The sequence below is a fragment of the Cyprinodon variegatus genome, unplaced genomic scaffold (assembly GCF_000732505.1).
Source record: "Cyprinodon variegatus isolate N-32 unplaced genomic scaffold, C_variegatus-1.0 Scaffold1267, whole genome shotgun sequence".
Taxonomy (NCBI): Eukaryota; Metazoa; Chordata; class Actinopteri; order Cyprinodontiformes; family Cyprinodontidae; genus Cyprinodon; species Cyprinodon variegatus.
Genome location: NW_015151720.1, coordinates 105,928 through 118,079, shown reverse-complemented (window position 1 = coordinate 118,079; position 12,152 = coordinate 105,928). Strand labels below are relative to the sequence as shown.

General features: G+C 45.7%; 1 protein-coding gene across 1 annotated transcript in view; it reads left to right on the top strand.

Moving 5' to 3' along the window:
• lamc1 (laminin subunit gamma 1) overlaps positions 1-12,152 on the top strand; it is a 72,467-nt gene that overhangs the window by 38,186 nt on the left and 22,129 nt on the right. The window contains exon 2 of the mRNA XM_015401849.1: positions 3,938-4,242. Coding sequence (XP_015257335.1) covers positions 3,938-4,242 — 305 coding nt within the window. The remainder of the gene's footprint in view (positions 1-3,937; positions 4,243-12,152) is intronic.

Sequence of the window (12,152 nt, the reverse complement as noted above, 5' to 3'; positions counted from 1 at the left end):
TATTCTGGATCTGTTTCTGAGTTTATTGTTTATATTTTGCAGGTAAATCCATGATTTTTGTCCCATTTTTCCATGTACAAAGTTCATGTTCATGTAAAAGTAGATCTTGTTGCAGGAAGTGTGGATCCAGGAGCTGAGTATGGATTTAAGAATAGAAGAATAGAATAGAAAATCCCCTTATTGTCTCACAATGGGGGGATTCTGGTGTTTACAGCAGCAAAAAGATTAGAGAAAAAAATGGTCACACAAATGTGGAGCTTAGAAAGATGTATAAGAATAAAATAATAGTGAAGAGTAATAAGATAAAAAATAAAATACCGTACTGTAAGGTGTTTTAACACTATAGAACCTGGAGAATAAATAACCAATATGCAGCTATGGACATTTTTACAGTAATGGATATTTGAAAATAGCAGAGATGTACTAAATGACAGCAGCAGGTTATTTAACTGACTAAGGTAGAAACTGAGAAAAATCAGCATGAATGGAACAATTTATTGAGGTTGTTGGGAACAGTGGTGGTTATAAAGCCTTTAAGTAAAATAAAGTGTTCAGCTTTCTCTAATTAGCAAACCTTTGGGAGGAGTTTTTAACATTTAACTGTTGTTAGTCAATTAATTTTTATTTTTCCAGACTTCATGAAACTGGTTTAATTAAAGGGCGTGGATTCTAATGGTGTCCTTCTTGGCTTTTATTTTGGCGGGCAGCTTCCTGCAGGCCCAGAGCTGCTTTTATTTTAACGTGGTTGTAGAGAAGTTGAGACGATGTGGGCTTCTCCTTCCAGCGTCAGTCTGATGAGTGAGAGCTGAGGCTGAAACAGCCCGCTCTTTGTTTCCTGACTCAAACTCTCCATGCTGAATATGCTGATTGTTCTGGATGAAGAGGAGGACGCTTCAGCCTGCAGAAGCTCCACAGTTGTTGGCTTTAAATTTCCCACATGATGTTTGAACAGCAGCTGCATCACCTGCTGTCTGTCCTCCTCCCACTGGATCCGCTGCAGCATCCCTGCCCTGCTCGTCCAATCAGAGGCTGTGTCCTCGCCGCTGTTTGTCTCCTGTTGTGTCCTGCTGGGAGGATGCGGAGGCGTTTTAGTGCTATTGTCAGAAGGTTGGCTGCTGACGCGGCGTTCCGGTCTGCCCTCAGACGCCTCTTCAAACCCGCAGCTCTGATCCGAGGCCAGAGAAGCTCTGCAGAGACCTTCCAGAGCCAGAGATGCTTCACATCCCAGATGTTCTGCTGGGTTCACAGACAACCCGTCTTTGTTCTGAATGATGATGAAGCTCCTCCTCTTCCTCCTGGTCTGAGCAGCCGGTTTGAATTGAAAGGTTCTAACAGAACTGGGTCAGTCTGGGTCAACAGAAGCAATCTAACAGTTCTAGATTAGAGCTGCGTTCAAAACTAAAAGTTGCCTTCATTCGCTCTCAGGGATTTGAAACCAAAGCAGGTTTTCACTCATAGTTGAGGACTTTATGAAAAGTTTACTTATAAAGCTCATTTCCATGGTAACACAACTCAGTGCTGGAAAATTAGACTTAGACAAACTTTATTGTCTTTTTGTATACAGAGTGTATAAAAAACAAGAACACCATCAGTCGGTTATTATGACTGAAGAAGTAAATAGTTTTCTATTTTGGACTCATCATAAATGATAAAAGGTATATGTTTCTTTGACCTCTAGCTGACCTTCTGGACTCTTCTTTAATCACCTGCTGAACCTCCTCTGGGTGTCGTTTATTTTTTATTCTTTCTGCTGCCCAGAATCTCCTCTGAACGCGACCAAACAGGACTGAGGAAACATGCGGTACTTTAAATAGGAGCTCATGTTTCTACTGTGAACTTCAGGTTTTGTTATTTCCTGTTTTCCGTCTCGGCCCGGTCCGGTTCTGGTTGCTTTGCTTTGGACCCAGACAGGAAGGTCCAGATTTATCTCCTCTGACCTGAAAGAGTTTCTCACTTCATGGGAAAAAGTTTCAGCTGATGAGCAGCTCTGGCCGAGCCTCGCTGAGCTAAAGCCGTTTAACCGTCTGTGGTTCTGATCCAGCTGCTGGTGATCTGTCTGTGAAAAGCACCTCTAACTGTGGAGCTGCAGCATTAAGGCCCTGAATCGGACCCAGAAGCATCAGCCATCTGTAGAGTCTCTGGTTCCGGTTTGATCGGGTTTCCGTGGTTTCTGTGCTCCACCCTGCAGTGAAAGCCTTCAAACCTCAGCGCTTCTTATTAACCTTGACCCATAAAGCTCATCTGTTAGCGAGCGGTCCTCAGCCACGTGCACACTCACACGTGCACACTCACACGTGCACACCCTGAGGGAGGAGGAGGAGGAAGCCGGTGTGTTTGCAGTTGCTTCATTGTTTCCTGTAATAAACTGCAGCCTTTTGTGAGTCCCATCAGCTGCTTCACCTTTATTTGCTGTCGATGCTGGGGGGCCCCCAGAAGCCGGGCCCCCGTACCGGCCCTCTGTTTACAGAACAGATTCTTTGGCTGAGCAAACAGCAGAACCTTCTGCCATCAGGCGGCTGCTGCTCTGGGACCTGCTCAGACCCGCTGCAAACGACCCTCCTGACCCGCAGTTGAAGGAGCGGTTCCGCTGCTCGGTCACGCTCCGACGGCTCCCTGCATTCCTGCTCTGCCTTTCACATCCATCAGTCGGCGTGGAGGAACCGACCCGGCTGCACGGATCTGGCTCTCATGTTTCTGTCAGAGCGTCGAACAAGGATCCACCTCCCTGCAGAACCACCAGCTGCAGATGGACTTTGTTTGGACCTCAATCAATGAAACGTTGAATCAGAACCATGATTGGGAACTATTTAATTCAGAACTTACAAAGAACCAGAAACTAACCAGCAGCTTCATCAGATTCAGTTTGAATAAACCTGTTTCATTCATCAAAAATACAGAAATGTTTTTATTAAAATGTTTAGATGGTTCTGATAGATGGAAACCCTTTATTTTATGGCTCATTCAGATACCAGGCCCAGTTGGTTCCTTAAGCTGTGCTGCTAGAACCCTGGATTCTAACTAGAACCAGTCTGTCCCCAGATTAGAAGCAATTCTAGCATAAAGTCACTGAGGAAGAGGAGTAACAGAGGTTTAGGAGTTATAAACCAGGTCCGTTAGTAAAGAACCGGGCCTGCTGAGCCTGGCTGAGACCAGAGGTCCACGTTCAGCAGCCTTTACCACCATTTGTCCCTTCGGTCCGGTTCAAGGTGATCTGGTTAGTGCCATTTCAACAGCATGACCCTTCAAAATAAAAGCTTTTCCTGACCGGGAATTAGTTTTTGACCAAAGAATAATTTTCTTTTGTTTTAAGGTTGAATGGGAGTTTTTACATTCAAATATAATAGGAAATGAAATAGTAACAAATATTTAGCTACTGTTGGCAAAAGAAACTGTTGAATGAAAACATCTCAACTAAGGCCGCAACTAACGATTATTTTACAAATCGATTAATTCGTTTTTTCGATTGATCAGTTGATAATTGCATACGAAAATGTTCCTTAAGGAAGACTTTTTACTAAATTAAACTAGCTTAAACTAACACTTTTCTACTTAAGGAGTTCTGGATATAGCAGATTGATTGAAGAATATTTGTTTTTTGATCTTAAATGCATAATGTTTACATGTTTTTACAATTTTGATATAATTCCTGCTCTGAGTGGGTCGCTCTGTCAGTTAAAGGTATGTTTTACAGTCAGGACCTCTGCTTTGGGACCACTGGTTATGGACCCTTGGTTTAGAGCTGCTGCTTAAGGAACACATGGTTTAGGACCCCTGGTTATGTACCACTTGTTTTGGACCCCTGTTATAGAACCTCTGCTTTAGGACCCCCTGGTTCAGGACCCTTGGTTCAGGACTCCTGGTATAGAACCCCCTGGTTTTAAGTGTCCTCCTCTCCTCTTGTTAAACCGAGGTTCTCTCTCTTCATCTCTATCTGCAGGTAAGGCCTTTGACATCACCTACGTCCGCCTCAAGTTCCACACCAGCCGTCCAGAGAGCTTCGTCATTTACAAACGCACCCGGGAGGACGGCCCCTGGGTGCCCTACCAGTACTACAGCGGCTCCTGCGAGAAGACCTACAGGAAGCCGAGCCGCGGCTTCATCCGGACCGGCGGCGACGAGCAGGAGGCGCTCTGCACCGATGACTTCAGTGACATATCGCCGCTCACCGGAGGAAATGTGGCTTTCTCTACACTGGAGGGACGACCGAGTGCCTACAACTTTGACAACAGCCCCGTCCTCCAGGTGAGAGTCCGATTCTGCCTTTATGGATATCAGCATTTAGTGGAAAAAAGCTTAAAAGCATCAAATTCTTCTGCTGTTTGAAGAAGGGAGGTAATGTTGGGTTGTGTCAACATGATTTTAGCTCTGCTGTTGCTCTGAGAGTAGAAGTTCCCACAAAGAGGCGGAGAAACAACATCTTCAAAAGAAGAACTTCACTAAAATCAAAACCAGATGAGATGGTGCAGAAAACGAATGCTTATTAAAAGCAACAACAAAGCTCAGATGTTGGCAGTTTGATTTAAAGCTTCCTCCATGAAACACTGAGATGATCGCTGCTGCTCCTCAGCATCATGGGGGTCAGGTTAGGTTGGTCATCAGTCAGGTCTAGGCCCGGTTCTAAGGTTGAAGTTTCTCTTCAGTCGATGATTTGGGCTACGAAGCGGTTCAGGGTGGCAGCGCCGCCATCAGAGGAACAGGAGGGAGTAGTTCTCTTCAGTTATGCTGTCTGGTTCCTGGATCCCTGCCAGCCAAGTGATACCAGGTAACGCCCCCAGGTTTCCCACCGCAGCAGCGGCTTGGTTTGGCACGACTGACCAGCAGCTGGAGTTCTCTCCTTCCTCCTCCTCCTCCTCAGGCCTGGGATTCCTTCCTAAGTTTCTCCATGGTGAGGTTGCTTAATCACTGGAAAGCAGATTGTTTTCATTCCTGTTTTTCTCTCATAATGTTGTGAAATTTCTCTGGTTCTTCTCTAAAACTCAGGATTCCAAGAAAGCCGGAAAAAAAAAACAAACACCTACATTGTGTTTTTCTTAGTTTAGACAATTTTTCTCAAAAAACCACCAGAATAAGGAGTCCCAAAGTAAAACCTTCTCGGGTATCAAAGATGCAGGACGGCCTTTTAGTTTGACTTTCCAAACCTTTGTATTTGTTTTCTGTTTTTTTGGATCCTTGTTCTTTGCTGACCCAGGTAGGGATTCTTTCTAGAATACAGCAGAGGTCATGGTTCCCTCTGTGGTGGTGAGGAACCTGAAAAAGCCCAAATCATCACAACACGCTCGGCTCGTCTGAAGCTGCATTTCACCTCCTGTTATTAAAAGTCTTTAAATAATTATAAATTCTGACTTTTTTTATTGGAGGAATAATAAACTCAGTCAAATAAACACAAATCAAATGAACATTTTGAAGGATAAAACCAAAAATCAGATTGCAGAGAGAGGCTAACGGGGCTAACGTCAGCCGTGGCTGCTTCGGATGGGATAACGTCAGCCGTGGCTGCTTCGGATGGGGCTGACGTCAGCCGTGGCTGCTGCGGGCGGGGCTAACGTCGGCCCTGGCTGCTTCGGACGGGGCTGACGTCAGCCGTGGCTGCTGCGGGCGGGGCTAACGTCAGCCCTGGCTGCTTCGGACGGGGCTAACGTCAGCCGTGGCTGCTGCGGGCGGGGCTAACGTCAGCCGTGGCTGCTTCGGACAGGGCTAACGTCAGCTGTTGCTGCTGCGAATGGGATAACGTCAGCCGTGGCTGTTGCGGACGGGGCTAACGTCAGCCGTGGCTGCTTCGGACGGGGCTGACGTCAGCCGTGGCTGCTTCGGACGGGGCTAACGTCAGCCGTGGCTGCTTCGGACGGGGCTAACGTTAGCCGTGGCTGCTTCGGACGGGGCTAACGTCAGCCGTGGCTGCTTCGGACGGGGCTGACGTTAGCCGTGGCTGCTTCGGACGGGGCTGACGTCGGCCGTGGCTGCTTCGGACGGGGCTAACGTCGGCCGTGGCTGCTTCGGACGGGGCTGACGTCAGCCGTGGCTGCTGCGGACGGGGCTGACGTCAGCCATGGCTGCTTCGGACGGGGCTAACGTCGGCCGTGGCTGCTTCGGACGGGGCTGACGTCAGCCGTGGCTGCTGCGGACGGGGCTGACGTCAGCCGTGGCTGCTTCGGACGGGGCTAACGTCGGCCGTGGCTGCTTCGGACGGGGCTGACGTCAGCCGTGGCTGCTGCGGACGGGGCTAACGTCAGCCGTGGCTGCTGCGGACGGGGCTAAGGTCAGCCCTGGCTGCGGGGCTGACGTCAGCCCTGGCTGCGAGGCTGACGTCAGCCCTGGCTGCTGCGGACGGGGCTAACATCAGCCCTGCCTATGGTTATCCTTGGAGGTACGCTGGTTGCTGTGGTCCTCTCAACATCGAAATATTAAATTTTAATTTCGCACTTAATTGGTAAATGGAAGTGGAAATAGTGAAGCCTTAAGAATAAAATGATCTTAAAACATACTTTTATAGAACAACAAAAACAGAAAAGAGAGCTTTTAACTTAATACTCTGAGCTCTGTGAGCGCTAACCTGGAAGCCGCTGCCACCGCAGTGCATGCTGGGACAGCTGTCAGTCTGGAGAACAGACAAGTCTGCTCTGATGCATGCTGGGTAAAGAGGAAGGGGCAAGAACATCATCCTGGGACTTTGTCCGTTCTCTGNCTAACGTCAGCCGTGGCTGCTTCGGACGGGGCTGACGTCAGCCGTGGCTGCTTCGGACGGGGCTAACGTCAGCCGTGGCTGCTTCGGACGGGGCTAACGTTAGCCGTGGCTGCTTCGGACGGGGCTAACGTCAGCCGTGGCTGCTTCGGACGGGGCTGACGTTAGCCGTGGCTGCTTCGGACGGGGCTGACGTCGGCCGTGGCTGCTTCGGACGGGGCTAACGTCGGCCGTGGCTGCTTCGGACGGGGCTGACGTCAGCCGTGGCTGCTGCGGACGGGGCTGACGTCAGCCATGGCTGCTTCGGACGGGGCTAACGTCGGCCGTGGCTGCTTCGGACGGGGCTGACGTCAGCCGTGGCTGCTGCGGACGGGGCTGACGTCAGCCGTGGCTGCTTCGGACGGGGCTAACGTCGGCCGTGGCTGCTTCGGACGGGGCTGACGTCAGCCGTGGCTGCTGCGGACGGGGCTAACGTCAGCCGTGGCTGCTGCGGACGGGGCTAAGGTCAGCCCTGGCTGCGGGGCTGACGTCAGCCCTGGCTGCGAGGCTGACGTCAGCCCTGGCTGCTGCGGACGGGGCTAACATCAGCCCTGCCTATGGTTATCCTTGGAGGTACGCTGGTTGCTGTGGTCCTCTCAACATCGAAATATTAAATTTTAATTTCGCACTTAATTGGTAAATGGAAGTGGAAATAGTGAAGCCTTAAGAATAAAATGATCTTAAAACATACTTTTATAGAACAACAAAAACAGAAAAGAGAGCTTTTAACTTAATACTCTGAGCTCTGTGAGCGCTAACCTGGAAGCCGCTGCCACCGCAGTGCATGCTGGGACAGCTGTCAGTCTGGAGAACAGACAAGTCTGCTCTGATGCATGCTGGGTAAAGAGGAAGGGGCAAGAACATCATCCTGGGACTTTGTCCGTTCTCTGTCTTCTTATTCTTGTGAACTGGAACAGTACTAGTACCAGTTTCACGAGTACATGAGGATGCACAAGTACACATATGGAGAAGCGGCCTCTTTTTCCTTCAATCCTCCCAAAGAGCCAGACTGGTTCAGGGTCATGACCTTTAACCTTCACTCTGCTAGCCTGTTGTGTCTGAGCTGGAGCTGTTGGGTTTATGCTCATGTCTCTGGGCTTCCTGACCTGCAGGGTCGTCCACCGCTGTGCAGATTGAAGCAGTCTGAGACGTTTTCCTCTCGGTAATAATCTTTTTCTTTCTAAGCTTTTTGCTCAGGAGATCATCCAATGATGGAAGGTTGATCGGTCAACTATCAGAGACTGTACCATGACTCTTTGTGTGTCCTTGTTGCTCCTCTCTGACTATCAACAACAGCTGGTTGTAAAGGTTGAAGGACGGTTCCTATGGTAACCCGGCGCCCCTATGTAATTATCTTTATTATCAAAGGATTAAAGTGTTTGCGCTCATCATTGGTGCCACCTGTCGCTCCTCATGACATTTCACTTGTTTTCACTCTGCTGTAGCTCAGGAACTGATGCAGAAAGCAGTTTTCTTCCTAAGATTCCTTTGAAAAATGTGTCTATTTTCTGTTTTTGGACCATTTCCTGTTGGTGGACTCAGATCTGATGGTGTGAACAGAACATGGACAGTCTGATTGCTAAAGCTGACTTCCTGATCTACATGTTTAAATCTACATCACTTCCAAACAGAAGCGATGACGGATCAGATCCTCCTTCCATCCTGGATCTCCTCTCGGTGTAAAAGAACAGAATTAGCTCGCCTGCTCAGCTTCAAACTTCCTTATTTGACCCTCTGGCATGAAGCTATTTATACCAAAGCCAGGACTCTTTTTGGGGACGGTGGTCAGTCTGAGGCGTCAGCCGGCTGATGGCGGCTCTGTGACATTCCTCCCGTCTGTCATCGGCGGGTCCGGATTGGGAAATAACCACCAGCTGAGGCGGCCCACCTCAGCAGGCAGCTGACCCGCCGTCACACGGTGATTCCCAGCTCTTTATCCCCACCAGTGGACAAAGACTCACAGTGGGTCTAGTTTCCAACAGAAAGACTTTTAAAGGCATCACATTGCTGAAAGCCAGTAACTGTCAGTATTCCCACGTTTTTACTTCAATTTATATGCAGTAAAATCAGGAATCCTTTAAAAAACTTGTTAAACTGGTCTCATTTTTAGATTTACAGGGTCTTAGTTTTATGGCTCCTTTTATTTTCTTCACCCTGACATGTTTTCAATAAAGTTTCTCAGACCATTAACGCATAAAGACTCTGCTTCCCCACAGCTGCCATGATGATCTCTGGACTGAAAACAGCCCAGACAAAAAGATGAAAACCAAGTTTGGTCGGTTTTCATAAAACGATAAAAACAAAGATCACTCAAGCAATATCTGATGCCAATTTAAAAATAAAATAAAATATTACTAAATCAGGTGGAGGATATCAGAAAGGTGGCAGCATGTTGGAACATTCAGGTAATTGATGGTAATTTTTTTAAAGTTTTAGCAGCATTCCTTGCTTCTGTCTAGATGTGTCTAGTATCAAAGTAACAAAGTTAATTAAGCAGAAAATTTGGCCATCAGAGGAGTAATTTTTCTTTAGACAACTTTTCACTTCTTCTCTTTAAATGAAGTCGTTAGTTTATGTTCATGTTGAAATAAAAAAAAAGACATTAAATTAAAGTTTCATCCAGACAATTAATTTCTTTGTGGTTGGACTCGGTGCTGCCCCAACGTGTTGCTCACCACATACCAAAATAAATAGTTTGATTCAAGCTGATTCAAAGTTAAATTTGACACTGTTGCCATTAGTTATAAAACTAAGAAAATGAAGTCTAAGGAAGTTATCGTCCAGAACTGTAGAAAAATGTTCCTTTAATATGGTAGTGCAGTAAAGCGTCTGTCCTTTTCTTCCTGCATTACCTTTACTTTTATCCTTTAAGTAGTTTTAAAAATGGTACTTTTACACTTTCAGTTGAGTAAAAAGCTTCAAACATTAATACTTTTGACAGCAGCGTGAAGCACAGGGTGTTTTACTCTGCTTGGAAGAATCTGGATTGTTGATGTCGTTGGACGTCTTTGAACATTACAGCTGTGCTTAAAATGTTCCCTGGGTCCCTGGCTCTATTTAAAGGATGGGTCTCCAAACAGACCACACTGGCATGGTTGGATTTTAGGCACAGCTTCAGTCACATGTTGCATATAAAACGTCTGCAGGGTTCTGATTAAAAACCTAAATTTAATCTGATGTTCTTCTGGATTTAAAGCCTTTCTGAGAGCACATATTGCCCATGACATAATCTGAAGTCTTGTTTCGGTGATAGTGAATATTAATCTGTCTGCTTTCATCCTCAACCTCACACAGCTATGGAAAACAACAACATATTCAATATATGAGTAGTATAAACTTTAATAGACAAATCACTTAAACTATCTTCACACCAGGGATGTTTGTAAAAGAAAAATAAAAAAATAAAAAAAATAAAAAACAGCCGAGGAGAATAAAGCAAACGCGACTCTACAGTTTATTTTAGTTTACATTTCCTAAAAGATCTTTTACTGTTATTGTTGTTCAGCTTTAGGAAGATTTAGGAACCAGAACAGTTGAAACATCTGATTAATTTATACTTTGGGATTTTAAAGTTCTTAAACCCCATTTATAAGTGTTGGACATCACTGTTAGCATGCTAACGTTAGTGCTGATGTTAGCAGCAGTATGCTAACAATTAAGTTATTAAACTGAACATTTATAGATCATCTTAAACTGATCAGTTAGCTGTGTAATAAAGGGACTCCAGTAAATTAGAATATTATTAAAGTTATTTTCATATTTTAGTCTGAAATGTTAAATGTAGAGTCATACATTTCAGGCTGAAATTTGGAGGACAATAGACACAGATAGACCCCGCATCATCGGGTGAGAGGTGTGCTAATGGGGCGGCCATCTTAGGTCAGACCAGGCTGCTTTCAGAGACAAATCACGTCAATGGATGCTAACCCTACATTGCGATTTTAGACACTCTGAATGCGGTAAAACTCAACTGATTTCCAGATAAACGGATTGACTCAAAACATCGTTTCACAGGTTGGACCAACTGATTGATATAAATGACTTTTTCATTTATTACATCATTTTGTATGTACAGTTGACAGTTCACAATAAAAGGAGACTCCAAACCAGATCCAGCAGGATTACCTTTCATTAGTAGGAGTTTACAAGGCCTTGATTTCTAAAACGAGTGAATGAGGATTTATTAAAATAAGAGAATATATCTAAAAGTATATAAAACGCTGTAACTAATTTAACTAAAAATACACACACAAATTATATATATATATATATATATATTTTTTTTTTGTTTTCTTTTTTTTGTTTTGTTTAAATGATGCATTCGATGTAGCTTTGATGTTTCTCTGTAACAGCTGCTCTAAACTGCCTTAAACGTCTCAGCAGTTGGGATGACATGACCGATATTAATCGTCTGTGGGAGGATAACCGGCTGTGATCACTGGTGGACAGCGTCACTGTGGGTCAGACACTTTAGGCTGCATTTTCCAATCCTGTCTTTTCAACATCAGACATCCAGAGGATGTTTCCCAGACAGGAAGAAGGAGTGTGAAGCCTTCCAGCTGTGGGACTGATAGTACATCCGAGTCTTCACTCTGTTCCTGTCGACCCAGATGGATGCAGTTCCTGCAGATAAAATGGTCATTTAGGGAGATTTCTCTGACATCTCCAACATTAGCATCACATACATCAATATGAGGAATTCCCCTAAAGATCCTGATGACATTTCTACTGAACTGGGCCTAGAAACTAAAATATTTGCCATGTTCATTGAACACATCAGAAAACAACGAACAGTACATCTGCAAACGTTTCCTGTTAACCTGAATCTGTTTTATTTTGAGGCTCTCGAGGTTTCAGTTAGTCAAATTTAGCGTTTTAAAATTATTTGGATTGAGATAAACCATCATGAAAGGTTCTGAGAACCATCATTCTTGGAGGCTGCTAGATGTTCTGGGCTAGTTTGCTGCAGCTCTGCTGAATGTTTGTGGTTCTCTGGGGGTTTTCTAACACCTGGCAGCATTCTTCCTTCCAAAAACCCGCCCCAGCCACGCCGTCGCTCTCTGTCGTTGATGGATGGCTCACAAATGTTGTGTACAGTTTAGAGACGTGATTCAGATCCCGTGTGAGCTTCCTGGGTCCGTCTGAGGAGCAGCAGCTGCAGACTAGCGGACCGGTCTTTATCTGGGTCCAGTTGTCTGCTGCTGAAACCTGAAGCGCCATTCGACTTTGGTCCGAGTCCAAATGGGTTTCAGAATTTCTCTTTGCTTTAGGTAACATGAAGGATCTTCGTTTGACTTCAGATTATGAAACTTTGGCACATTTTAGAAACTCAGGTCTCACATAAAAACTGATTGATCCATTTGGCAGATTTTACTGCCTCCCAGAGTCCGGTTGGATCTAGGCTGAACTATAGACAGCTTCCGGAATCACGGTT